The sequence below is a fragment of the Seriola aureovittata genome, chromosome 17 (assembly GCF_021018895.1).
Source record: "Seriola aureovittata isolate HTS-2021-v1 ecotype China chromosome 17, ASM2101889v1, whole genome shotgun sequence".
Classification (NCBI taxonomy): Eukaryota; Metazoa; Chordata; class Actinopteri; order Carangiformes; family Carangidae; genus Seriola; species Seriola aureovittata.
The window spans coordinates 8115328-8142291 of NC_079380.1; the positions used below are offsets into that span (position 1 = coordinate 8115328).

Sequence of the window (26964 nt, forward strand, 5' to 3'; positions counted from 1 at the left end):
ATTGAAGGATTCTAAACTAGTGTTTAATGAAGACAGTTCTTTTGACAGAAACCTTATTATAATACTCCCAAGAATGATTTGACAAGTTGTAATGTTGTAACATCATATCTTGTTTATTTGTTTTATGGAAAATATAGACACCTCTCTGACTCCTCAAGAGGTTTTAAGCTGTGCAAAGCAATTATATCTCCATGTCTGCATCATGGTGTGTGCTGAAACTCAAATTACCACAGAATGCACAAAATTAAAACACTTTTCACAAAGTGATCGAACACTCAGATAAACCAAGTGTCGCACATTTATGAATGTGTGAAAATGTCAGACTGAGCAGGAAAAAACAAAACTGCAACTTCCCTCATCACAAGGTGGAACCACACAGCAGTTCATATCTGTACCTTTCAAGATCATAAAAGGTGCTTCATTAAATTATGCCCAAAACTGATTATTGATGAAGGAGTGGATTTTGCCACAAAAGGCAGCTTAGCGCAGAACGTACAGTAACAGAATAGATGAGTGTGATCTTTGAACAAAATCACATTTCCTTTGGAGTGTTTCAGTTGATTCTTTTTTACAGCTGAGTAAAGTTTCAAATAGCAAACTGTGAGCTTGGAATAACAAGGATCTATCTTGTTTTTAAAATGAGTTGTGAACCTGTGAACAGTATATGTCAGACATGATACGGAGGCTTGTAGATAGAAACTCGCAACTCCAAGATCACAGAACCTCATAACCCGAAGTCCAATTCAATTTCCCCCTCACCATTTACCCACTGTCCTCAAAGAACAACACATTTAAAAATGATCATAAATCCCTTTACATTATTTTCCATTAGTGCAAGGCATGCAGAATCGAATGACAGTGCAGGGGTGATGTTTGTCAGACAATCAGAGCTCTCTTTTTGTTGGCGAAGAACTCGTGCCAGTTGTACCAGTGAAGCTTGGTGTTCTGGATGCAGGCGCCAGCTTCAGTGCAGGTGTAGCCGGTGGGACAGCAGTGCATCATGTCGCTGCAGCACACCGCCTGCGGAGAGGACAGAGGGAGGGAGGTATGCAACACTGTCAGCTGCTGGTGGAGGAAATAATCAAGGGCTTCAGTTGAGTATAAGTTGCAATATGATGATATAAAAATACTCTACTACGAGTAAAAAACTGCCTTTTATTTTTCTTAAGCAGGACTATAAGCACCAAGATGTATTTAAAGTATCAAAAGTACTCATTATGGCTCCTCTCAGAGTGTTAAATCATAACGTTACACTACTGGACTATTAAATGATGCATTAACATGTAAGCAGCATTTTATTGTTGTAGTTGGTCAACGTGGAGCTAAAAACCTAAATATCACAAAATTTGTGATTCGGTACCTCAATATTAAAGTTCCTACAGTATGTATAGGATTTGAACATATGAACAACTTAATCAATTTCTCTGCTATTCATTTCCATTGAAGACTGATCATATTACTAACACTGGTGCCTTAACATAAAAGCAGCATACTAATGATGCAGCTGGTTGAGGCGTTGTTGGGTAATTCTAGAAAACTCTAGAGAAATATATTATTTTCTATAAGATGATTTGTATGTAAAAATTCTATCTGCAAAATAAAGTTAGATTTTATCTTACCTTAGTTTGTATTTATCTTTGTTTTATTAGCGATGTCACGATTCTTTGCTTTTATGAAAAGAACTTTGTGTTTACGGCTGCAACTAACGATCATTTTCATTGCAGATGAATCTGCAGATTATTTTCTTACTTAAGCAACTAATCACTCGATCTATAAAACATAAGAAAACTACGAAAAAAAATGACATTGTTAAATGTCTTGTTTTGTCTGAACAAAAGTCAAAAATCTAAAATATTCAATGTGATACAATGTAAGACAAACCAAAAATGTTTGCAATTTCTGCTTTACAAAGGGACTTAGATTGCTTCCTTAAGACTGTCCTCAATAGTATTAGCTCTGCCTGATTGTTTAAGTGCAGCAGGATGGAAGATATTACTGTAACTCATACATTAGGAGAAGGACAGCAGCCCCATGTAGTGGCGGATGTCTTGCAGCAGGTCTCTCCATCTTTGCAGCTGGTCTGCTCATCACACTTGACGTCGCTGTGCTTTAAGGGCCTGGGCTGGGGCCGGTGCTCAGGCAGATACACCTGTGTAAGTGGGATGGTCTCCAGCTGCAGCATGATGACCTTCTGGCAGGAGTTAGAGGCGATGTTACAGGTGTAGCCCTCTGGGCAGCAGTGCTCCATATCTGGGCAGCACACAGCCTGCAGACACAGCATGCAGAAGGTGAGCGTAAATTACATCCATTATTTTACATAAGCAAAACCTGACAATGCTAATGTATACTGATAGTGTCTTTTATATTTTCATGTCAAAGTAGCTGCCCTTCTCCTACTAATCTCTCTGTACACACACACACACACACACACACACACACACACACACACACACACACACACACACACACACACACACACACACACACACACAGACACTGAGTGCTCACATTTTGCAGTGGGCAGCAGCCCCACTCTCCTGTGAAGAGCCGGCAGCAGGTGGTGTGCTCTGGACACTGAGTCAGACCTTCGCACTTCACAGCGCTGGGATCAGCCTGAACGTTGGTGGTGGCTGGAAGCTTGGTGTACCATGGGATCACCACTTCTCCTTTGACGCAGGAGGTCTGGTGCTCATTGCACTTGTAGTGGGTGGGGCAACAGTGGTTCCCATCAGCGCAGCACACAGCCTAGAGAGAAGTGAGAGAGGAAGTGCTACTTTCACATCATAGATCTTGATTTCCAGTTCTTCTTTCATCTGCAGTGAAATGAATAAACTTAAGACATGAGCAACACGATTGCTGCAATAACACATCTCCTCAAGTAAACCTGTAATATTTAGTTAGAGTGGCCTGTAGGTAACACAATACAAAACAATTCCAGCTTTAAGTAATAGGCAAAACAATGTCTGCTAGACAGAGTTCCTGAGGAGAATGATCTTAACATGCTGTCACTGTCAAACCTTTTATTTACTTTCAGCTTTTTGACTGATGTTAGAAGTTGACTGTTTGTTCTTTACACTCAACTGTCTACGGTTGGTGATTATTTGGTGATATTTCTTCATGTCGGAGACAATGAACTCCTGTAGAAAGGTTGATGGACTGTGATAAAACCAGGGACAACGATGGACATGAGTTTAGGACTTATCGTTCTATCTTTGACAAAATCTGATATGTTGTATTTTAAAAACATAATGGGGTGATGTCAATAAAAGTGAAACGGTAACTGAAAGGTCAGATGATTCCACCGCAGAAAAGGAAGTACATCCTCATGCCATATAAGGATAACATTGATGGCACATGCCATTCTGGTATTTCTAGTACCGTCCCCTCCGGCTGAACATTCGAAAGTGTGCGCAGGTTTGTCGTGTGGGAAGGGAACCGCAGTCAGAGAGCACAGACCTCTTTCAAGGCCAATGTCAAACCACTATTCAAAGAAAAAAATTCAAATTCATAGTAAATGATCCAGATCTGCCCCCAGGGTAATGGGTCCTTCCCTGGCTCATGCCCCATCTCTCCACCAAGTTTGGTGCAAATCAGTTCAGTGCACAAAGAAACGGACACAGGTGAAAACATAACTTCGTTGGGAGAGGTAACCAATCACATTGGATTTTTTAGCTGTTGTTTAGACAAAATATGCAGCTGGAAGATGACACCTTTATCTCAGTCACTGCTGATGTGAAAATACTTGGCTCACCTCTGGCAGCGGGCAACAGCCCCACTTTTGAGACGAGGCCATGAAGCAGCAGGTGGTGTACTGAGGGCAGCTGGTGTGGGCGTCGCACTGAATCGTGCCCATATTCTCCTCCTCTGTCTTCGGTGTTTGAGTCGCCTTGACCTCCTCAGGCTCCTCCTTAGGCTCCTCCTCAGGCTCCTCCTTAGGCTCCTCCTCCTCCTCCTCCTCCGTTTGCATTGTGGTTGATACCTGACTTTCGGTTGTAGGGGCCACTGTGGTGAGAGCCGGCGTGGTGAATGCAGGAGTCTTCTGTTTCAAGGGTGTTGAGCCTGATGGGCCCAGACAGCTGCCGGTGGTCAGGTCACAGGTGGTGCCGTGAGGACAGCAGGTTTCATGGTCGTCACAGCAGACTGCCTTTTATACACAATGACAACACTTTAAGACAACACACTAAGTGACAGTTGGATGTATGAATTTGGAAGAGAAATGCAGACAAAATCTGAGCTAAGGAGAGGGACAATGCTCGGGTGAAATGTTGTACAGAATAGAAAAGAGGTCAAATATATGATATAACTTATATATAACTTATTTTCATGTGCTACATTATTGTTGTTGTTCTAAATACACAGAGTCTGGAGCAGTGGTTCTCAAACACTGGCCCCTTTCAACTTAGATTCACTCCATATTTTCTATTTGTCTAGTAGGTGTTTCAAGGAGACAATCATTAGAAAAAGTTTTTCACATTTCCAACAGCTGAATAAAGAGCAGAACTTTATTTAAATGGAAATTGGCAAGTTATTTTGGGAAATGCACTCTAAAAACTGATGCTTTAAAAAGTGGTTATAAATCATCGTGTACATGTGTGTTTACCTCAGGTAGAGGACAGCAGGCCCAGAGACCCTCTTTGTTTTTACAGCATGTGGTTCCATCTGGACAGCTGGCGGTGGAGTCACATGCAACCTCCCCCACCTGTACGCCTTGTTTTGGGATCGCAGGCACCTTCTCAACCCACGGCATGGAGCTTGTGTCGCCATCACACGTCTGGGCAGCCAGGTTGCACGTCTTACCCTTTGGGCAGCAGTGTATAAAATCCTCACAACAGACAGCCTAGGAAGAAGATCAAAGATACAGAAAATCATTAATGCATCTGCAATACCTCTTAGAACAAAGTTTTATACATTTCAGGAGGGAGTTTAAAGAAAAATGACAGCTATAATTGCACCTCTGGTAGAGGACAGCAGGCCCAGCCCCCCTCTTTGGTTTTACAGCATGTGGTTCCATCTTCACAGCTGGTGGTAGAGTCACATATAACATCCTTCGACTGTACGCCCTGTTTGGGGATCGCAGGTACCTTCTCAACCCACGGCATAGAGCTTGCGTGGCCATCACACGTCTGGGCAGCCAGGTTGCATGTTTTACCTTTTGGGCAGCAGTGTAAAAAATCCTCACAACACACAGCCTGGGGATGATATGATCGAACAGACAGAAAACCGTTGATGCAAAGTTTTATACGTTTCAGGAGGGACTTTTTAAGAAAAATGACAGAAGTAATTGTACCTCTGGAAAAGGACAGCAGGCCCAGCCCCCCTCTTTGGTTTTACAGCATGTGGTTCCATCTTCACAGCTGGTGGTAGAGTCACATATAACATCCTTCGACTGTGCGCCCTGTTTGGGGATGGTGGGCATCTTCTTGACCCAGGGCACAGAGCATGTGTCATCCTCACAGGTCTGGGCAGCCATGTTACATTTCTTACCTTTTGGGCAGCAGTGTACAAGATCGTCACAACAAACAGCCTGGGGATGAAACCATCAGACAGAGGGAAAATCATGAATGCATCTGTAACCCCTTTCACATCAAAGTTTTATACATTTAAATAGGGACTTTTGTTGTACCTCTGGTAGGGGACAGCAAGCCCAGCCACCGTCTTTGGTTTTACAGCATGTGGTTTCATCCGCACAGCCTACTGTGTCATTGCAGGGGATAACATTACCTGAAAAAAAAAAATCCAAACCTGTTTCCTGCTTATCTGAAATTTGCCCTCATGTTCACTCAAAGAAAATGAACAACAAAAGCCTCAGTTGGCTGAAGCTAGCAAGAATTGCAGCAAAAAGTAGCTAGCAAATGTGCATGTAAACAAAGCAGTATTAAAAGGATGAGGCTGGTGATTTTCTTCATTTTTCTTATTGTCAACAATTCTCATGAAGAGACCAAAACAACAAGGAATGTATCCTCCTAACAAGTGCTGTCTTTGTATGCAAAACCTGAACAGTAGTTCATCTATAAACAGCTCCACAGACTAACTCTTACAGTCAAGTGTAGTTCCTGTGAGGCAGAGCTCACTGCACAGATACTGTGAAGGTGGTCGTCGTTATAAGTCTGCATTTTTTAATTTTGTGAGACATGTCACCCATTGCAACAGAGTGGCTCACTGGAAAACAATGGAGATACGTGAAACAGTGTAATAAGCTAAATCAGGTTTTGGATACACAGACAATACTTGTCTAGGAAACATTTGTTGTTTTGAGGTTTTCATGTTTTTTTTTTTTGACAATATCAAAATAATAAATAAATCGCCAGAAGCTTTATCCTTTAAAATATTATAAAAACGCGACTTTGTAAACACAATACTTTGTGGGGAAGAAAATGCACTCAATGCACCTCTCAGAACTTAAGGACACACACAATGTGTTCTAGCGGGAAAAACTAAATACAATCTTACATAATAATAATAATAATCTTACATTAAATGTTAAAACTAAGTCTGTCAGCATTGTAGCATGTTGATAGGAAGAAATGCAATCTGGACAAACTTTTAAAAAGTTGTTTTTGCGTCAGATTATCAAAATATGATACATTACTGAGACAAATACTGATGCTAAGCAGTCAGTGGTAATGGTACAATATTACTATCATACAAACTGAATGCTGTAAGAACTGAACTTAATTTTAGCTTTGATAAATTTTCTGCAGAATTTTGTCTTTTCAAAGTAGGAAATGCTGTAACTTATAACATTAACATTTAGCTGTGCCAGTAAGCCATGCACTCACTGACACACCTACATCCCGCCAGTATTAATGTCATTAAACCAAAATATCTATTGGTGAATTTGTACTTTTGAGGTGGATGAAAACATACGCATCTGGCCTCATTATGTACATTTTTTGATATATCCGTGAAACTCTTCTACTTTTTGTAGAAGGAGCTGGATAATTAGATGCCTGAAACCTCACCTCCAGCTCCCTTAGTGACAGATGACACAGTTACTTCTTGCTCTGTCGGGGGAATTGTATTCGCTGTGGTGACTTCTGGGGCTTTTTCTGTTACACCATCATTAACTGTCTCTGCAGTCACTGGTTCAGCTTCTGAAAGTGGAAACGTGCACAGATGAAGCTGCGTGAACACACACACACAGATTTAGACACTGACTCATTAGAATGAGGAAGTAAGTTGGCTTTTTTTTTTTTTCACAAACTAATCTGACCTTTCTTGTTCTCCCACTCTGCTCTGATCCTGGCAGGCAGTTTGGCCCACATTGGCATCTCTTTCTTTGTGGATAAGGAAATGCATTTGGAGTGCTCCACATCACATGTGCTCTCTTCAGGGCAGCAGTGCAGCTTGTCCTCGCAGCACACGGCCTGTTCAGACAATTAAGACACACATGGAGTATCACCTTCAAACCTTCGATAAGACACCATAAAGTCACGATAACTGGTCATGGCAGCACATGCAAATCCATCATTTGACTTTTTACTCATTCATGATCTCACTCATGCTATGGAGGAACAATAGTAGTTTAAAGCTGTCACAATGTGAATGCCCATAAAGGAAAGATTATTTCGCACCTTTGGTATGGGGCAGCATCCCCAATTGCCATCTGGGTTTTCACAGCAGGTGGTTTGATCTGGACACTCTGACACTCCATCACTGCACAGAACCGTAGTCACAAGCTCTGCAGCAACACAACAGGAACATCCGAAACTTTTAAAATAGTGTGAAATAACTTTAGGGACCTGGAGATGAAAGTAAACCCCTTAGAAACACATGGAAACATAAAAAATATGTTGTGCAGAAAGGCTGCTTTAGTTGTGACTCTGGGAACAGTAAGCAGACCTGTCCCAGGACACTGGATGTTTCATAACAGTAATGTGGTGGATATTCTGGTGAAGCACTGGACACAAACACAGAAATGAAAACATAGACATTGACTGACTGGAGATTAATTAAAAAAAAGACTATTATAATATTGCTTTCACGTTATTTTGAAATCAGTTCTCAGGAAGCCAGTGCAGCATTTTGAGAACTGAACTGATGTTATCCACTTTTTGGTCTTTCTGGTCTTAGCGAGGACTGTCACATGCTTTATGGCTGTTTTTGTCTATCTTTCGACAATTGTTTCCTGAACTGTGTGTGAGTACAATGAGGGCAACAAAAAACAGAACTCAAATTCAAACCCTGAGCTTCAGCTGTATATACGTTTTAGAGAGACCTGCGAAGACCCCCAATACAGTAGTCGAGCAACTGAAATGGGCAACTTTTTCTAAACCCTGCTCAGACGTCAGTCCTTTTATTCTTGATATATATAGAAGGGTTTCTGAGCCAGCTTCAGCTTCATCACTGATACGTGTACACAGACCGGAGGCAGAAAACGGCCCAAATTGACAGAGAGCTTATGAGAAGATCAACGTGAAAAGTTGAACAAATTGCAAAAGTAAGAGGAGGACCTCAAGAAGGAAACCTGCCTGTTAGCTCAGAGATGAGAATTAGCTATTAGCACCAGTGATCAGAGAGAGAGAGGTCAGAACTCTGGATTTTATGAAGGCTGTGGATGGTTTTACACTGAAACTGAAGGAATAGACTCCAGCTTTAAGGTCAGGAAGCTCACACTGTGACTGTGTGTTTTTGGCTGGTTAATAAATATTGCTGAGACTCTGTGTTTGATATGGGTTTATAGCTTCAGTTTGGGAATCTGTGACAGCCGATAGAGGAACTTTGGATCGAAAATGTGTCACGTTGCTATTCAAAGTCTGTTTTCACGATCCCGTGTGGCTGATCAGTAATACTGATTAAATCTCGCATTGACAGTTTGTCACGAGTGAAGCTCGCAGTCATCTCTAATATGAGTTTTTGTATTAATATAGCAAATCTGGCATTTGTCCAGTGTCTTCTACATGATGAGGAAAGAGCAGGGTTTTCCTACATGCTAATGGTACGAATATAATAACAGCAACAAACAGCATGACAACATTAGTTTTGAAAGCCAACATTTTGCTTTTAACTTTAACTCCTGCTGTCGGTTGATTTCTTTCTACCTGTGGATATAACTTGGAGTTATCATTTAGCATTATCACTGCTAGTAGCTGCTGTTTCTCACAGGACTATGTATCATGTTAGCAGAGCTGACAGGTGTCTGTTAAATGTGGTGTGCGATTAAAAAATGCAAAGGATATGACTCACATACAGTTCACCCTATGACAGAAAGTCTCAGACCGCTTTCCAGTCTGTCGAGTAATATGTTGTGGTTGTAAGTAGAAGAGATTCACCTTGTCTGATGCAGGACCGGCTGTCTGCACTGCACTGATGGCTCTCTGGACAGCAGTGTTTGCCATCAGAGCAGGGGACTCCCTGTCAGTGGTCAGGAAATCAAGAACACTTCACTTCACAAATACAATACAAACTGAATAGAATGACTTTTGCACTCCCTCCTGAAATCAGTTTTACTCTATAATTCATTAATGAATAGTTTTAAGACCAGGGAATTTAGAATCAGGGTTTCAAACTCCAAAATTGGCAATTAGAAATGTGAAGTCTGCCTTAACCTGTCTCTGTGCTGCATTGTATATTGCTGCTGTAAAACAATCAAGCAGATAACTTTACAACTAAAAGCAGGAAACTGCTGCCTGTTCTTTCAGTGCAAACAGAGCTACAGCTTCTATGTTAAATTTCACACAATGACAGAAATCATTTCCAACATATGTATTGTCTTCTGTAAAGTCAAACATCTTAGCTAGTAGATCAAAGAGCCAAAGGTTTTGTTTGTGACAGGAAGGAACTGCGTTTTTGAAAAGCAAACAGTTTTTCATAACATACAGTAAGCACTAACACCACTAATACCACAACCAGTATTACTCTACCAGTGGACTCCATCATAGACTTGGGTTTGATCTATATTTTCCTGTTTTTACATCTATTTTTCTTTTCTGTTTCTCCAGTTTGTCACTTGAAAGACCTTTAGTAATTATTTTGAAAGAAACCCCCCCTCCACCCCCCCCAGAAAAATTACATTCATCAACACAATCTTTGCAGTTATTGTCGTTTTTTCCCTCAATACTTCTGCTGAAGTATCAACATTATTTCAAAATGTCATACTGATAATTGAACATGCTACAGGTTGCATGTTTTCTGTTGGACAACGTTTGAGTACCTGAGCTAGGGGACAGCAGCCAAACTTTGTCAAGGCCTTCAGACAGGAAAACTCAGGTGGGCACCGTGATTGATCAGGACAGATGTTGTCATCATCCTCCCCCATGTACGCCTTGATCATCCTGAAGGACTGCAGTGGCAGGGTGGGGAAGAGGGACAGCCTTACTGAGGGTATTCACTTTAAATATGTCAAATTGTGATCTAGTGTTTCATCTGTCTGTTAATCTTACTTTGGAGAGTCTAGGTTGAGCAGCAGAAGCTCTTTCCGCCCAGGGGATGGACAGAGTAGCGTTCACACAGCTGGATTTGGCTGCATCGCAGATTGTGTCGGCAGGACAGCAATGGGTGTGATCCGAACAGCACTCGGCCTGTGGAGACAGCAGTAGTAGAAACACTTTGACTACCAAAGTTCTAAAATTCCTATCGGCTTTTATCTGGCTCATAAAGTAGTAAAACACCCCTGAGGATGAATAGTACCAGTGTACAGTCTTAATTCTTTTAATTTTAGAGTATATAGGAATGGTTATCTCATGTATACATTTAACTATATGATGTACAAGAGGGTCAAAGTATATTACTGAAGCCAAAGTGCCTCGACTATGTTATCTCTTTACAAGGTTAGCTCAATTGTGAGAAAACCAGGGTTTAAAGTTTTCAGGCTGGTGGCTTTAACTGGATTTGGTGCTGTTGCTTTAGCTTTGTAGCTGCCCGTTTGATTTTTAGTTGTGTTTTGTTGTTAATGCATATTTAATATGCTATTTCCTTTGAAATTGTGTCAGTGTAACTTTTTAACTTAGACACTAAATATGGATTAGGTTAAATAGAACTGTGCAAAAAAATGATGCACAAAGTACACCCATCACTAAAATACATGGCATCTTCACTTGGGAATATTTCTGCTAAATGATTAACAACATAAATGTATTCACACAATCCAAAAAGTAGTGTTTCTACAAAAGAGGAACTGTTGTGTTTACTCAAATTCAGTGCTTGGCAGAAGTGTCCTGCTCAAATGATATCAGGTGATACAACAATCTACCTGATCAAACGGGCAGCACTCATAGCCGTCTGCCGGGTCGTTGCAGCAGGTTTGACCTTCTCCACATCTCCCTCCATCTGGACACTCTTCAGCAGCAACCAGGGCCAGGAGAACCCAACTGACCACAACCCACTTCTGCATCTGCTCACAGGGGGAAACACACACACACCCACACACACACACACACACAGTGCATCAATAAAAGGAAAGAGGAAAGTGAAAATGTGCATGTGGAATCCCCCTCTTCACTCAACATCAGAAATAGTGTTTTTGCATTGAATGCTGCAGACACTGGTGTCACAGAGAGTATAATAAGCACGCTCACATCATTGTACATGCCCATATGTCCGTAAAACCTAATATTGCCTATCTGATGATTAAAACGTCTTTTTTTTATAATTTACTGGAACTGAAACACACTAAAAGTCAGAGAATTTCGTTTATTTCCTGAACTCTTTAAGACATTAGAGGTTTGTTCCTTTTTCTTTAATTCGCAATGATTAAGCAAGTCAGACAAGGTAGGGATATGGATGAAATGAATCAACTCACTTTCAGTTTCGTTACCTTGTGTACAAGGAAACGCGTTTGATCTAAAAAATGAATAAACTGGACATTTTACAAAAGAGGATGACAGTCTGCAACCCATTTAAAGATTTAAAAAAATTGATCTAAGCAATCTCAAGCGTAAAGTAGTTTAAATGTGAATCACCTTCTTTGCAATTCACTCACAGAAAGTATAATATCAGATTCTCCAGGCCAAAAGAAGTGGTTTATTTTGCTCTTACCTTGTTAAAAGATTGGAGCGCTGTTGTGCACAGTCAGGTGTTTCACAAATGTCTCACCACAAAGTAACACAAATGATATAGACATGCACTGTGTTGAACACGCCCCCAAAGAGAGAGAGAGAGAGAGAGAGAGAGAGAGAGAAAAGGGAGGTGGTTCACAATTTCCCTAAACACCTCGCAGCGCCTCTCCTGGTCTCATCTACTCAATCCGATATATATATTTTTTTAAATGTATAAGACTGATAAGGTTTAGTGAAACTTATCCTGTTTGTTCGTATACTTCGTTGTAAAGGCTGCAGTTCACCGACGGACAAACATGTTTACACGCAACAGCTGCAGTGCACCACAGTGTTGCTGACGCTGAAGTTAGATTCCGATTCGACGTTAAGGGGAAAGTTAAGGGCAACTTAAGCCAATGCATTGCTGTTAAACGGTGTTAGGGGTCCTGGTTAAAGCCTTCACGCTGTTTAGAGTCTACATGTGTACTTATCAACCTGGACTTGATTAACAAGGCGACTCCGGTAACTGTTGACAACAGGGTTTCATATTTGTGAAAACCTGTGAAAATATGAGGGCAGGTTCAGTGCTTTCTCACATCCAGACCACATCAGACCAGGTCTATGTCAAAAACCACTGTACTTCTGAAAATCTGGACTAGATTAACAGGAAGTGTGTAAAGACAGTTTAAAACGCAATTTCAAATTTGTGAAACTTATTCTATTTGTGCAAAGAAAAAAAAAAAAGGCAGTTTCAGTGTTTTTCTTCCTTTCTAGACCAGATCACATCAGGTCTAGATCAAGACCTGATCGCAAAGAAGTCAAAGACTGATTTTCATATTTATGAAACCTTTATTCTATACGTGAAAACATGTAAAAAGGGCAATTTCATTCTTTTTTCTCCCCTTGACCGCATCAGATCAGGTAAAAAACACCCCTCTGAGACCTGTCAGATCTGGAATATATTAACAGTGAGGATGTAAAGACAGTTTAAAAAAAAACAAAAAAAAACAATGTTTCAGGTTTGTGAAACTTATTCTCTCAGCAAAAACACACAAAAAAAGAGATTTCACTGTTTTTCTGTTTTCCACTCATACCACATCACACCAGGTCTGTATGAAAAAACTCTAAACTAGGCTTGTCAATTATGGACTAGATTAATAGAGAGGGTGTAATGACAGTTTAATAGTTTCAGATGTGAAACTTGTAAAAACGTTTATTTTATTTGTAAAAACACACAATTTCCCTTTTTTCCCTTCCATCCAGACCACATCAAACCAGTCCTGGTAGGATTCACAGATCTTCACTTAATGGAGTCCATCAAGCACTGATCCGACAAGTGTAAATATGCTTTGTTGCTTTTTAAACCAGACCTGGTTTGATGATGTTATCTGGACAGAGAAAATACAGTAAAAACAGCCATTTTTAATTAATTTTTTTTTGATTTCATGAATTTTGAATCAAATAAATGTTTCACAGATCTAAAAGTTGGTTTTGTCTTAAACTATGATGTCAAACACATTCACAATAATGCATGGATGAAAAAAGAATAAGTGGTTCATCATTATTTTCCCATGTCCTTAACTGTCGAATCAGAAACTAACGTCATGGATGCTGACGTTGTACCACTGATCTTCAAAACACACGCACCGGGCTCTCTCGGCCAGTCAGACACGACCATCGCTGGATGTAGTGTTGTACAGATCTATGAAGTATGTGTGCAGCCTGGGCACATATTGTGACTTGTATCTATAAACGACCCTGACCAGCTCGGTCCAAAAACATGTTTACGGCTTATCTACCCACCATGGAGGAACCGAGCGAGCTGCGTCGCGGCAGAGAGGCTTAACGTTAGCTCCTACATGTAGCAACGTGATGCTAATTTAGCTGAAATGGGTGAAGACGCCTGCATTTCACGACACTGGCAGCTAAAGTAAAGGTGAGTAACGTTAGTGAACTCGTGATCTTAAAAAACGCAGTGCCTGAAAAGCTAAGCTAGCTACCCGTCTAACTGCACTCATGCTGACAGTTACATGAAAATATGTCTCGACACATTTGACTCAGTGTAGCTGATAAATTCATTGACTACAACCTTTACTGCTCTTCTCCAGTGTGAGCTAAGATATATTAATTTAGTCTGTCAAACGAAGTTAGCTAGCTAATGGTTGGTTCAGAGTACATGATGTGACAACACTGAATTTCACACAGTGTCCTTTAGGTTGTGGCAGGGCATCTACAGGTATTGAAAACCCTTTAAAAAAGGGTCTTAGAAGATATATGTCGTTTGTGAAATTCTTGAGTATGTTTTCTTCTGTTCCTAATGAAAAATCAATGTGTAGGCATGTCATTGATTAATCCATATTTTTTGTGCTTCTCATCCAGTTCGTGTGAAATGACTAGAAGTTATTAGAAATTACATACTTCTGGGAAGTGTTTACAAAATATATATATATATAAAATAAAAATAAATAGCTTTATGCACGTGGTAAGTAGTATTACTCACTAAGTGCATGATGATATTTTTCATACTTTAATGAATCAAGTATTACATTACATTGCATTCAAAAAATGTTGAGTTTAACTTGGTGAACCCTGTTTTTGAGTTGCAGGATTCAGTGAAACGTTAATCTCATGTAATTTGAAGTTAGTTAATGTGTCCCTGGTTTTTTTTCATTAACTTGTGTCCTGTCAGTGTAATGTGGGTGTAAAATATACAGCATGAGATTACATGATGAACCTGCTTACACTGTTGAGTAATTTAGGTGAAGGTGACAGAAAGAGTCCCAAACATCAAACTCTCATTTTAGGACTCTCATTTAACTTGAAAACGTGATTGTTTTGGGCTCTCCTGTAGTAAGTTAGAAGGGCACTTATTTGGCAAAGCAGCTTGTTGGCCAGATCAACCTTGAGGGCCAAGTGCCTATAACTGTCACACTAAAGTGTCATTAACTCCTGAAATAGGATGAGCCAGGAGAAAACTACAGGCAACCACGCAGGTAGAGAAACAGGAAACTTTGAGATGGCTCAAATGACAAAAATCCTCCACAAAGAACATTTCCTTTAATAATATCCAGTCAAACCATATTGGCTGGTAATGATAGATTTGTTGTTGTTATTATTGATCTTCCCTGAGGGAATCTCTTGATTTACCGTCATTAGTTATTGTTCCGTGTCACTACTGGCTGATTAAATCTTTATTTATCTGCTACTACCCACTTTCTCATTCAGGAATGGGTCAGGAGGTGAGACTCTCACTGGCTGTCTGGTGAGATTAGAGACATGCACATCATAGATAAGCTATCATAATGTTTCAACGACCCCATTATAACAACTCCGCCTACACTCACCCAGCTCACTTAAATGAGCAACGTGTGCTCTGACTTTTAGGGCTGCAGCTAAATATTATTTTCATTATTTATTAATCTGCATATTATTATCTCCATTAATCTAAACCTATAAAATGGCAAAAATGAATGAATGGCCATCACATTTCCCTGAGCTCCGGGTCACACTTTAAATGTCTTGCTGTGTCTGAAAAAACAGACCCCAAAGATATGCAGTTTAAAGTGATATAAATAGAAAAACAAAGTCCTAGTACCTTGCTTGAGAAATGACTCAAATGATTAGTTAAGTAATCATAATGGTTGCAGAGTCGTTTTCAGTCTAATTGATTAATAGTTTAATAATATTTACAGTAATGATCAGTCTGAGCTTTCAGTGTTTTAGCCTTTCTCTTCTAGTTTGTGTTTTCATGACACTGAGGTGGAAGCAGGCGTCACACACTCAGGGTTCTGACATAACAGGACACTGACCCAGCCACAAACTTTTGGTGTAAGGTTGCCAATCCTGTGGGACACCAACAATCCGTCTTTAGTTGTTTTACATAACAGGGAGACATAGACACCTGGCTGCAGCAAACAGGGCTGAACTGCTGTGTTTAACAGGGTCAGAAAACACCAGTGAAGTTTAGTTAGAGTACATAGTGTTCTCAGTCTGACATGGTGTGGTGTTTCTCTTGGTGGGACAGGTGGGCAAGATGGGGGAGCGGGCCGTCAGTGGCCCCGTGGCTACGATCTCTCCAGTGCAGCAGATGCTGGCCTCTGGCACCGGAGCCCTCCTCACATCTATATTTGGTGAGATATGCAAACAAAGTCTTGCCATTTACACTAGCTAATGATTTTTCAGTGGATTGATAGTTTATAAAATGTCAGAAAATAATTAGCAATGTACGTCTCGGTCCACAGTGACATCTTCAAATGTCTCTTTTTGTTTGACCGACAGACCAACCCCAAAGATATTCAACTTAATCTAATTTAAAACAGAAAAATGCTTCAAATTTAAAAAAAAAAAAAAAAAAAAAAAAAAAAAAAAAATCTTCAAATTTGAGAAGCTGAAAACTGCTGTTTTTTTCTATTAAGTTACTTTATCGATTTGAGTGTTTATCAAAATAGTTGCAGATATTTTCAGTCGAGTCACTAATTAATTAATCAACTTATTGTAACAGCTCTAATTTTCCCCCACTTCACTTTATTGTTACCAAAGTCTTACGTCATAAACATGTTTGACTCAGTCAGTTTATTTGTTTGCAGTCACACCGCTGGACGTTGTGAAGATCAGGCTGCAGGCTCAGCAAACACCGTTCCACCAAGGTAAGACGAGGTCTTCATCTGTTGTCGAACATTAGCATTGATACTGAAACACTGACTTTCGTTTTACCAGCTGCTTGTGGATGCCATTTTTTATCCTGATGCTTTTCTAACCTCACTACACCTGTCCTTTGTGCTTTTTGTGCTGCCCTCACCTCTGGATTATTGTGCTCTGTCTCTTTCTTTTATCTGTCCTGCCTTCTGGTTTGTTTCACAGCTTTAGCTTGTGAGTCTGCTCCGTGGGGCGGCGTCATCCGCCCTTCCAAGTGTGAGTATCTGACCTGCCGTCGCTGCATGCTAAAACTTAAAAACACACTGTTGTTCAGCACATCTTCGTGTGCATGGCCACGTGCTCGATTAACAAACATTTCTTGCCAATAAAACCAAACAAAAAAAAAAGCTTGTTGCCTTTACGTCCACGTAATTGATGAAAGTTGAAATGTGCATGTTTTTGTTTCACTGCTTGGTACTGTGTCTTATTCATTAGTTGATGTTTGGCCTAAAAGCTACAAAAGTAATTACAAAAACTAAACCAAAGCCAATTCATTCATTTTTTAATTAAACTAAAATGAAAAGTCCATATTTTAGTATCAACTGCAACAAAAGTCAGTACGACCTTCATTAGTGAGATGTTATTGTTAAAATGTTAATGTTTTGTATGTCCACCTTTATGTCCACTTCATACCAAATTTATTTAGCTTTCATCTGACCATCATTGTGCTGCCAGCGTTCATCAGGTCTCTCTTTCTTCTTCAGGTTCTTTTGCAAAGTGTAATCTTGCAGTTTTAAGAGCAGTGGTTTTCTTCTTGAACACAGTCCTTAGAGGACGACTTTGTGTAATATCCTTCACACGTATTAATGATGTTGCACAGGGTTGTACTCAGGTTTGTTGTTAACTTTGTGTCCTACTGCTCAAAATTCAACCTTTTAGAAGATTTTGCTCACCCGTGACACCCTTGCATGATGGATATTATATTTTTGTTTGCTGTGATATTTCCATGGGGTAAAATCTGTAGTAGGAGTTGGTTGTGAAATTATGCTTTTTTTCTTAGAGTTTCTTTGAAAGTTTTGTCAATAGTCTATATTTAAACCAGCGATAAATAAACAGGCAGAGTAAGCAGTGACAAGGACAGCCTTGATCTTATCTGAGTGGCTCTGCTGTCATTGCCTCCACGTGTCATTAGTCACTCTCGTCTGTTCAGGATTGTTTAGCTCAGTTTAGAAAACATGAAAACCCAATAGGTTCACGCTAATCTCACTAATGTGAGATACCTGTTTCATTAATGGGTTTGTTTTTAGATTCTGGACTTTGCTGGGGTCAGGTAGTTGCTGTCTGCTTTTGTTGATGTTTTTAACTCTCCTGGCTGCTCTGTCTCTCACAGGGAAGTGTTTCCTGTATTGTAATGGACTGATGGATCACATCTACGTCTGTCAGAATGGAACCAGCTGCACCAGCTGGTACAAAGCACCAACACATTTCAGCGGCACTCTTGTGAGTTTTAGTGCAGCGGCTGGAACCACTGGCAGCTTTACTTTACATTTTTGTCCCTTTTTAAAGTTTATAAGAAATATTATAAGAAATATTTGTTTGTTTGTTTGTTTGTTTGTGCCACAGGATGCTTTTGTGAAAATCAGTCGACATGAAGGACTGAGGTCTTTGTGGAGTGGGCTCCCACCGACACTGTGAGCCTCTAAACTCTGATCAAGAAAATGTTTAAAATACTTGAATTGAATATCAGGTTATGGTTTTAAATATAATGCATCTTCAATCCATAACAAACTGACGTGATTGGCCAACTAGGGTTTACTTCTCATATTTATTATTTTAGCAGTTCTTACTTGCTGTGTCATAATCACTAGGATAAATCATTAGCTCTGTAAATGTAATATTTTCTGAATATAAACTTTAGACTCATTCATTTTTTGAGCGTTAGATGACGGGTAGATTTTTACCTCCACCAGTTATTTTTTTTAATTAATTCACATCAATTAACAAAATGTCTTTAATAAATGATTACAGATAATGTCTCAATAATTTGGGTTGTTGTTAGGCAGCTGCAGTCATGCAAACCTTCATCTTAGCAGTAAACAACACTGAATATCAGGTGGTGAGTTATTTCATGAAAGGCAGTGTATCTAACCTTCCTGCAAACTACTCAGTCTCACTCTCTAGTGACACATTTACATGTTTTTTGTTTTTTGTTTTTATATGAAAATGTTCTACTGATATGGCATACAGTGTTTGAAACGTGTGTGTGCGTGCGTGTGCGTGCGTGTGTGCTCAGTGTTATGGCGGTACCTGCCACTGTCATCTACTTCACCTGCTACGACCAGCTGCGAGACTTCCTGAGATACGGTCTGGGTTTTCAGGGCAGCCACGTCCCTCTTGTTGCTGGTGGTCTGGCGAGATGTAAGAGCATGGAAACACAAACATCTACAGTGCAACATGTTAACAGTGTTCAGGCTACCTGCAGTGTTCACTGAAGTACATTTAAGACTTTATTAATGCTGCTTAGAATGTAATTCAATACCTTTTTCATGGTCGTACAAAGGGTAGAAAACAAACGATAACAAAATATTATTTATTTCTTTATAACAATAAATAAAAACAATTGCCATAACAATAATTCCTAGTAATGTTATTAATTAATTAATGTGACCTGGACCCATCTGTGGTTTACAGACCCCCTGACTCCCTTGGGCCCCCTGAAAGAGCTCAGTTAAAAGACTACAACGACGAAGAGTTGCAAAAAGACTACAAAGACACACAAAATGTTTTTCATTTTCTGTCTCTTTCAGTCTGGGGGTTTTACAGAAGGGCTGGGGGTCTTTTTACTTGTCGATGCCTCATAATTCTTTGATAAAATCAACAATAACTTAGCTTCCTGACCACTGTCTCCTGTCAGCCAAAGATAATAACTAATGTTACTGTCTACAGCAGGAGAGAAACATATTCAAGACCTTTTGTTAATGAAATTTAAGACTTTTTAAACCTGCTCAGTCCCTTTTCTTAAAGGAAGCTGAATTCAATGCTTTTTAAGTCTTTTCAGGCTGTCTTTTCTTGACTTGAAGCGTGTGTTTGTGTGTTGTAGTGGGGGCTGTGACGGTGATCAGTCCTCTGGAGCTGGTCAGGACTAAGATGCAGTCCCGTCGGCTGCCTTACAGCGAGCTGCGAGAATGTATCCGCTCTGCTGTGGCCCAGGACGGCCTGCTCTCTCTGTGGAGGGGCTGGGCACCCACTGTTCTCAGAGACGTTCCCTTCTCTGGTAAGAGCAGCACCACAGAATATAGTAAAATATGATATAACGTGGAAATCCTACAGAGCATTGAGTTGAAATATGGGCGTATAAAAATCTCATCTGTGGGTTTATCTTGACTTCATGTTGGTTCCAGTGAAGGTGGAAAATACGTTTCCAATCCTCCATATAAACTTGTCAAACCACTCCTGCAGCATATTTCCTTGTTTCATCAGAACATGGCTGTAACAGATTTTCAGGATGCAGACAGCACAACATGGAAACAGAGGATGAATCTTTTTGTCACAGTGCTTGTTACTTGAAAAGTCTAAGATGACTGACTGTAAGCAAAGCAACAAAATGGTAAATGAACCCTCGCTTTATGTTTATGTGTCCTTGCAGCTTTGTACTGGTTCAACTATGAGCTGGTGAAGGCCCAGTTATGTGAACAGTCCCGAGTGCCTCAGGCCAATTTCTCCATCAGCTTTACTGCAGGAGCTGTGTCTGGAGCTGTGAGTACTCAGCATTTATGTTAACACACACCTGCCCTCTGCTGTAATAATTAAACATGTTTTAATTATTGCTTGGTAACACTGACTGTAGCATTGACATGACCAGTAGAAGGTGGGACGCTATAATTGTTAGTCTAGCACCCTGATACGATCATATCAATGACTGGATGTAATCAAAGCGATTTTCTGCTTCAAATCTAGTAAAATAAAATGAAGCCTTGAGAGACGTCGACGCTTTCTTTGACACACTGACTACTGTTACCTGTACTTGTGTAAATATATCCGAATCACTTCACGACATTCAAATATTTGGTAACACGGACTGACAATAAGTGCATTGTCAGAGGTACGTTCAGAGAGTCAGGCCAGTGTTTGACCCACATTTCAAATTGCCCTGTTTCTTGTGCAATAATTAAGCAAACTCCCTTCCTGATATGAGTGGTTATTCTTCACACATTGATAATATCTAAGATCTTGACGTGTAACCACTGGCTGAACCTGTCCAGGATGTGACTGTTGGGGTTTTTCATGGTGTTTAGATTGCTGCAATCCTGACGCTGCCTTTTGACGTGGTGAAGACTCGGAGACAGATCCAGCTGGGAGAGATGGATACTCTGGGAGGTCTGTGCTTATCCATGGTGATGTGGGCAGCGTGTCAATGTATTTAGTCAATGTATGTACTTACTTCTTATACAATATGGAATATTCTAACTAGTATCTTATGCCAATTCCTCCTAGTTTCCTTTAAGAGAACCACATCTACATGGCACATAATGAAGGAAATATGGGCTGAGCTGGGCTACAAGGGCCTTTTTGCAGGTAAACACTTATGCCGTCTTAGGTGAAATAAAAATAGTGTGTAAGATTTACTCAGAAGTGAAAACATGTGAATTTTCCCCAGGTTTCATGCCGAGGGTGATCAAAGTGGCTCCAGCTTGTGCCGTTATGATAAGCACATATGAGTTTGGAAAGGCCTTCTTCCAGAAGATGAACCTTGATCGAGAGTGACTGGCATCCTGAGGGCTGTTTGTGTGGCGCTGGGTGTTTCTCAGAAGCACATGCAGACATAATCATCAGGAGACTTTGTCCCAAATGCCTGTTTTCAGCTTGAGGAACAGGCGGGTTTGGATTTGGTTTTGAATGAACAAAAAAAGATGAGGATTCCTGCACATTTCAGGGATGTCACTCCCTGAAAATCTGTTCTCTTGAAATGTTCACAGACTGATAAGACGGAAATATATCTACTATAAGGAGCTTTGACAACAAGCCTGGATAGTGAAGGATACACTGGGGCCACAGACTTCATGTGTTGATGATTCGAGTAATCTTTTTGCATTGTGCAGGAAAGTTGTAAAAGGTTTAATGCTTAATGGGAAAATTCCAACCCTCTTAAAGACTTTAACTGCATCAACACTGTAGTGCGAGGAAAATGTTCTCATACCAATACGTTGCATTGCCTGACAAACTGCATGGTGTGTACATCCCCATTCAATACAGACGCTAGATAATAAGCTGCATTGGCGTAACTGCATCATCCTGCATTCCCGTAGCAGTAAAGCATGACATTTTTGACATTTATCTGCCGAGTAGATGACTGACAAATCTGTTTTGTATGCTGGATAGATTTGACCATTTGTAGCACTTTACATTTGCAACACAACTGTGAAATGAAACCATAAAAAATAATTACAGGTAGGTTTTATGTTGAATGTACTCCTCTTTTCTGTCGTCATAACTGGAGGAAAGCCATAGTTTAAGAGACACAGAAGGTCTGATGGCTAGATTGGTGCATGATTTAATTTTTTACATTACAAGAATAAAGTATAGGGGCACTCAGAGGACACAGACCTCTGCCATGGCCAATGTCAACCAACATACACCAGAGTTCAGAGAAAATGATTCAAATTCATGGTAAATGATCTGGAATTTAATAGTTTCTTCCCTTCAGTGGAAATCGGTTCAGTACTTTTTGCGTAATCCTGCTGACAAATAAACAGACACGGGTGAAAACGTGACCTCCTTGATAGAGTTAATGACTATTTGACTTTTCATCATATGTGAAAACCACTGCAGCCAGCTTCCCAAAAATCCCACAGGTTTCCTTACGTTTTGCCAAGTCTTATTACTTCTACCTGCTGGCTTTCTCATTATGAAATACTTGTTCAGTCCTCATTAGACATAACATCAAAACTTGTTACAACACTGGGACATAAAACAAAATATTGCTGCCTTAACCTAAAAGGTGTAAATGTATGTACTTGTCTTTTCTTTCTCTTTTCTTTTTTAAAGAATGAAGTGGTAATAAATGTTATGACAGCTTGATTTGATGCTATGTGTGATTTATTTATGAGGGAGTTCTTTGATGGACCACCATTATTTAAAAGAAAAAAACTATACTTTGGAATGGGTATTTATTATAGGACATTAACAATAATGAAAAATAAGAAAAATGCACTACAAAAAAATGTACATTTAGTTGCATACGTTCATTTAAAGACAATCTTCTGTTTAAGTGGAAAATAAAATCGTACTCTATTATAAATTGAAACTGAACTGTGGAAGAACTAAAATGCATATTATTTCCATTAGTCACAAATATAATTAAACTGTACAGTCATCTTTTGACTGGTGCTGTATTTAAAGACATACAATAGATAAGATTTACATAACCTGAATTATATAGATATTTAGCCATAGACTGTTTGTTTTAAATCAAAGGTAAACACTGAAAAAAAGTTTTAATAACTGTAACTCAATATTACGCTGTAATGTTTTAATTGTAAACAGCGACATCTAGTGGCTGCTGAGTTTAATACATCTGCAGGGTGAAATTCCGGGGGAGGGGCCTAGCTGAGGATAGTCTCGCGATATTTGGTTGGGTATAAATCGGTGGTTTGCCCCTCAGTAGGCCTCTTTGAATACGGACTGGCGACAAAATGGTGAGTGAACAAATCGAGCAGCAGAAACTCCGGACTTCAATCAGTGTGTTATCTGAGCAATCAGTTACCTTTCACTGACTTCAGACACTATGATTACTTTTATAGACATTCTTTACTTAAGTTTAATGTTTATTTTTATGATATTCAGCCTGAAGCGCAACCTTTAGTGCCAACACCGGCGACCAAAATGGCTGCTTGACGTTGGCTGCTTCTTACACGCTGTTTTAAATTATCTGTCTTAACACCCATTTTTACAAATGTGGTATATAAGTAAAAGTGATGACTACTTGAAGTCAAAATTTAAAGCTGAGGGTTTGCGTCGTTGGCTTCAACCTCGTGACCATGCACGCTGGAGGCGGCTAACCACGCTAACATCGTGGTGAACTCGAGGCCTTTTTGCAGTCTTCATTAGCTATAATTCACATAGACTTGTATTAACTCTGCAAAGAAAAGTTTTTTACTCTGCATAAGCATGGACCAGCTGACAGTGTCTTCCCTCCACAGTCCCACCGTAAGTTTTCGGCTCCGCGCCACGGATCCCTGGGCTTCCTGCCCCGCAAGAGGAGCCGTCGTCACCGCGGTAAGGCCAAGAGCTTCCCCAAGGATGACCCCAGCAAGCCCGTGCACCTGACTGCCTTCCTGGGCTACAAGGCCGGCATGACACACATCGTCCGCGAGGTCGATAGACCCGGCTCAAGTGAGTAAAGTCAGGCTTAAACATTGTAGTTTGAATGATTATAAAATGTTGTAGACATTTTTTGAGTGAGATAGAAGACTCATTTTTCACAGTAGATGTTTTGGCTTTTCACAAGAACGTGTTTCCGTTTTGATTGAGTAAAATGTCTGCTGTGAAAGGTCATGTTTTCAGTATGGTGTTCTGCCTGTGATGAGACACTCGACGGGCGGACAGAATGGGTTTAAACCCCTTGCTGAATGTCGAGCACTGAGCGCAGTCTATACCATAAAATGGTCACTGAGTGCGTTAAGCAAGAGTTGAGATTATGATGGGTGTTAAACTTAATTTCTTTCTTTCCCCCTTCAGAGGTAAACAAGAAGGAAGTGGTTGAGGCCGTGACCATTGTGGAGACACCTCCCATGATTGTTGTTGGAGTTGTGGGCTACGTCAACACTCCCCGCGGCCTGCGTTCCTTCAAGACCATCTTCGCCGAGCACGTCAGTGACGAGTGCAAGCGTCGGTTCTACAAGAACTGGTGAGCATTACATGAAACGATAGCCTAAACCGTAGTGTATTAAGTATTTGAAGCAGATGTTAGTTGCCCAGTGGAAATGAAATGAGTCCTATGTTTTCACTGAGTGAGTCTAACATTTCGGTGGCCACCTGTGGCAGCTCCGCTCAGGTGCCATGTGCCCTGATGAGCTCCGGGCTCCTCTGGCCAGTGGAAAGTGCTTCTTAGAAACTGTGCCATGAGCTGAAATCTTCATTAGCTGATAGAGCCCATCCACATGGAGGGAAGGGCGAGCAGCTATGCACTGTGTTCTTCCGCTGGCCCTCCGAGGTTATGAAGGACCTGTGCAAACCTATGTGTCCTCTCTCCCGCTGCCACGCTGCATGCGCTCAGGTACAAGTCCAAGAAGAAGGCTTTCACCAAATACTGCAAGAAATGGCAGGATGAGGAGGGCAAGAAGCAGCTGGAGAAGGACTTTGCCGCCATGAAGAAGTACTGCCAGGTCGTCCGCATCATTGCCCACACACAGGTTAGTACGTTCGATTTAGTTTCTTATTTGCTTGTCTGTCGGTGATGAGACCACGGAACTTGCGTCAGGCATGGCGCCCGACACGTATGAGGATATCTTCCATGCTGCCTTCCTTCTGAGACTACATAGCTGTCATCATTCCACATTTAAAGTCTTTTTATGTTTTGTATTGACTTATTTTCTGTTTCTGTGCAGATGCGTCTGCTTCCCGTGAGACAGAAGAAGTCTCACCTCATGGAGGTGCAGCTGAATGGAGGCACCATCTCCGATAAGGTGGACTGGGCCCGTGAGAAGCTGGAGCAGGCTGTTCCTGTCAACACCGTCTTCACTCAGGACGAGATGATCGATGTCATTGGTGTAACCAAGGGTCACGGATACAAGGGTAAGAGCAGTTGCAGTTTAGGCCTGTCAGAATTCAATCGTTCGACATTTAAACCAGTTTTCACACGTCGTATGTATAGATCAGAACTTTATCTTGACTCTTACCAATGTGTTATCTCCTAGGTGTCACCAGCCGTTGGCACACAAAGAAGCTTCCTCGCAAGACCCATCGTGGTCTGCGTAAGGTGGCCTGTATCGGTGCCTGGCATCCTGCCCGTGTGGCCTTCTCTGTGGCCCGTGCCGGTCAGAAGGGCTACCACCATCGTACAGAGATCAACAAGAAGATCTACAAAATTGGCCAGGGCTACCACACCAAGGATGGAAAGGTGGTGAAGAACAACGCCTCCACTGAGTACGATCTGTCCAACAAGAGCATCAACCCCCTGGTAAGTGATGTTCATGCGCCCTGTAAGTGGGACTATTGGATGCCGTCCTGTCTTGACACAGATGTAATTCAATTGTTTTTTTCTTTTCTTAAAAGGGTGGATTTGTCCACTACGGAGAGGTGACCAATGACTTCGTCATGGTGAAGGGCTGTGTTGTGGGAACCAAGAAGAGGGTGCTGACTCTGCGCAAGGTGAGGGCGAAGTTCAAGGCCTTTAGTTATGTTAGTTATTGCAAATTGTAGGAATTGCTTTGTCAAACTGATCTAGTGCAGCATGGGATAATGTTAGTGTAGGTGTTAACCATATCTGAGGAACCGGCTGGGAATATTCAACATTTTTCCAGGGAGATCACATTATTTTACACATGTGTAGACTTGAATATCTAAATGTTTACTTTCTGTTCCTTCAGTCTCTGCTGGTGCAGACCAGCCGTCGTGCCCTGGAGAAGATTGACCTCAAGTTCATCGACACCACTTCCAAGTTTGGGCATGGCCGCTTCCAGACTGTGGAGGAGAAGAAGGCGTTTATGGTAAGACGTTGTACTTATAGTTTTGTATCTGATCTTCAAAATTGGAATGCAACTTGTACAACATTTAAAGTCACAGACACTGTCGCTTACGGTCGGTTACTGTTGCCCCGCACTGTTCGTAACCTGGTTCAGTCTCCAGTGTGAATTTGGGTTCCATTCCAGTGCCATAGTGAACTCCAGTGAGGCAGGGGAGCAGTGCCTGTTTGTGCTGGCTCCCTGTTCACTCTCTGGGAACACTGGCTGCCCTGAGCCAACACAGACTGCAGGTCACAGCCTGTTAAGTATTGACATAACTGACTTGTCTTATTTCTGTTTTCCACAGGGACCACTCAAGAAGGACCGCATTGCCAAGGAAGAGACCGCTTAAAGTCCCTGTCGACAAACGCCGTCTCTGCTGCATTTACTGTCACCATCACTATTGTTCTGCAGTTATTTAATAAAAAAATTTTAAAAAACTAATGTGTTTGTGGTGAGAATTTTGGCTGTTAATGCAGAGATGGGAGGAAAGCTGGTTATTTGTTGTTAACCCTGTAGTTTGACTTGAGTTGGCATTGTTGAAGATGCAGGTGACGGCTTGGTCAATAGTTTATTCACAAGTTAGTAATTGGTAAATTACAGAAGGCATTTGAGGCACATTTCAAATGTCA

The 26964-nt window shown here is 40.8% G+C and overlaps 3 protein-coding genes and 2 non-coding genes across 6 annotated transcripts; 4 read left to right on the forward strand and 1 right to left on the reverse strand.

Moving 5' to 3' along the window:
- Window positions 1–92: 92 nt before the first annotated feature.
- grna (granulin a) lies at window positions 93–12254 on the reverse strand. The gene is made up of 16 exons (XM_056402019.1): window positions 11977–12254; window positions 11192–11332; window positions 10383–10520; window positions 10154–10282; window positions 9273–9354; window positions 7575–7681; window positions 7214–7367; window positions 6963–7094; window positions 5624–5721; window positions 5288–5524; window positions 4953–5189; window positions 4601–4837; window positions 3752–4144; window positions 2509–2745; window positions 2009–2266; window positions 93–1020 (listed from the first exon to the last, which is right to left on the reverse strand). Exons 2-16 carry the CDS (start codon window positions 11330–11332, stop codon window positions 877–879), a joined length of 2724 nt encoding a protein of 907 aa, XP_056257994.1. The 5' UTR covers window positions 11977–12254; the 3' UTR covers window positions 93–876.
- A 1413-nt stretch (window positions 12255–13667) lies between these two features.
- On the forward strand, window positions 13668–22688 carry slc25a39 (solute carrier family 25 member 39). Of its 2 annotated transcripts, XM_056401190.1 has the most exons (12): window positions 13671–13911; window positions 16000–16105; window positions 16562–16621; window positions 16836–16886; window positions 18001–18110; window positions 18234–18301; window positions 18904–19028; window positions 19711–19884; window positions 20257–20366; window positions 20906–20987; window positions 21105–21185; window positions 21268–22688. In XM_056401190.1, the coding sequence occupies exons 2-12, from the start codon at window positions 16009–16011 to the stop codon at window positions 21372–21374; spliced, it is 1065 nt and encodes a 354-aa protein (XP_056257165.1). In that variant the 5' UTR covers window positions 13671–13911; window positions 16000–16008; the 3' UTR covers window positions 21375–22688. The 2 variants fall into 2 exon arrangements, with proteins under 2 accessions (XP_056257166.1, XP_056257165.1); XM_056401191.1 differs by lacking the exon at window positions 16836–16886 and having other exon boundaries at window positions 13668–13911.
- A 535-nt stretch (window positions 22689–23223) lies between these two features.
- On the forward strand, window positions 23224–26776 carry rpl3 (ribosomal protein L3). The gene is made up of 9 exons (XM_056401189.1): window positions 23224–23305; window positions 23810–24002; window positions 24348–24516; window positions 24886–25021; window positions 25217–25403; window positions 25526–25788; window positions 25884–25979; window positions 26198–26317; window positions 26640–26776. Exons 1-9 carry the CDS (start codon window positions 23303–23305, stop codon window positions 26682–26684), a joined length of 1212 nt encoding a protein of 403 aa, XP_056257164.1. The 5' UTR covers window positions 23224–23302; the 3' UTR covers window positions 26685–26776.
- Window positions 25055–25146, forward strand: LOC130185937 (small nucleolar RNA U83B). Its single transcript, XR_008830236.1, has one exon. It is a non-coding gene; the product is annotated as a small nucleolar RNA U83B (small nucleolar RNA).
- On the forward strand, window positions 26425–26556 carry LOC130185935 (small nucleolar RNA SNORA54). Its single transcript, XR_008830234.1, has one exon. It is a non-coding gene; the product is annotated as a small nucleolar RNA SNORA54 (small nucleolar RNA).
- Window positions 26777–26964: the final 188 nt, after the last annotated feature.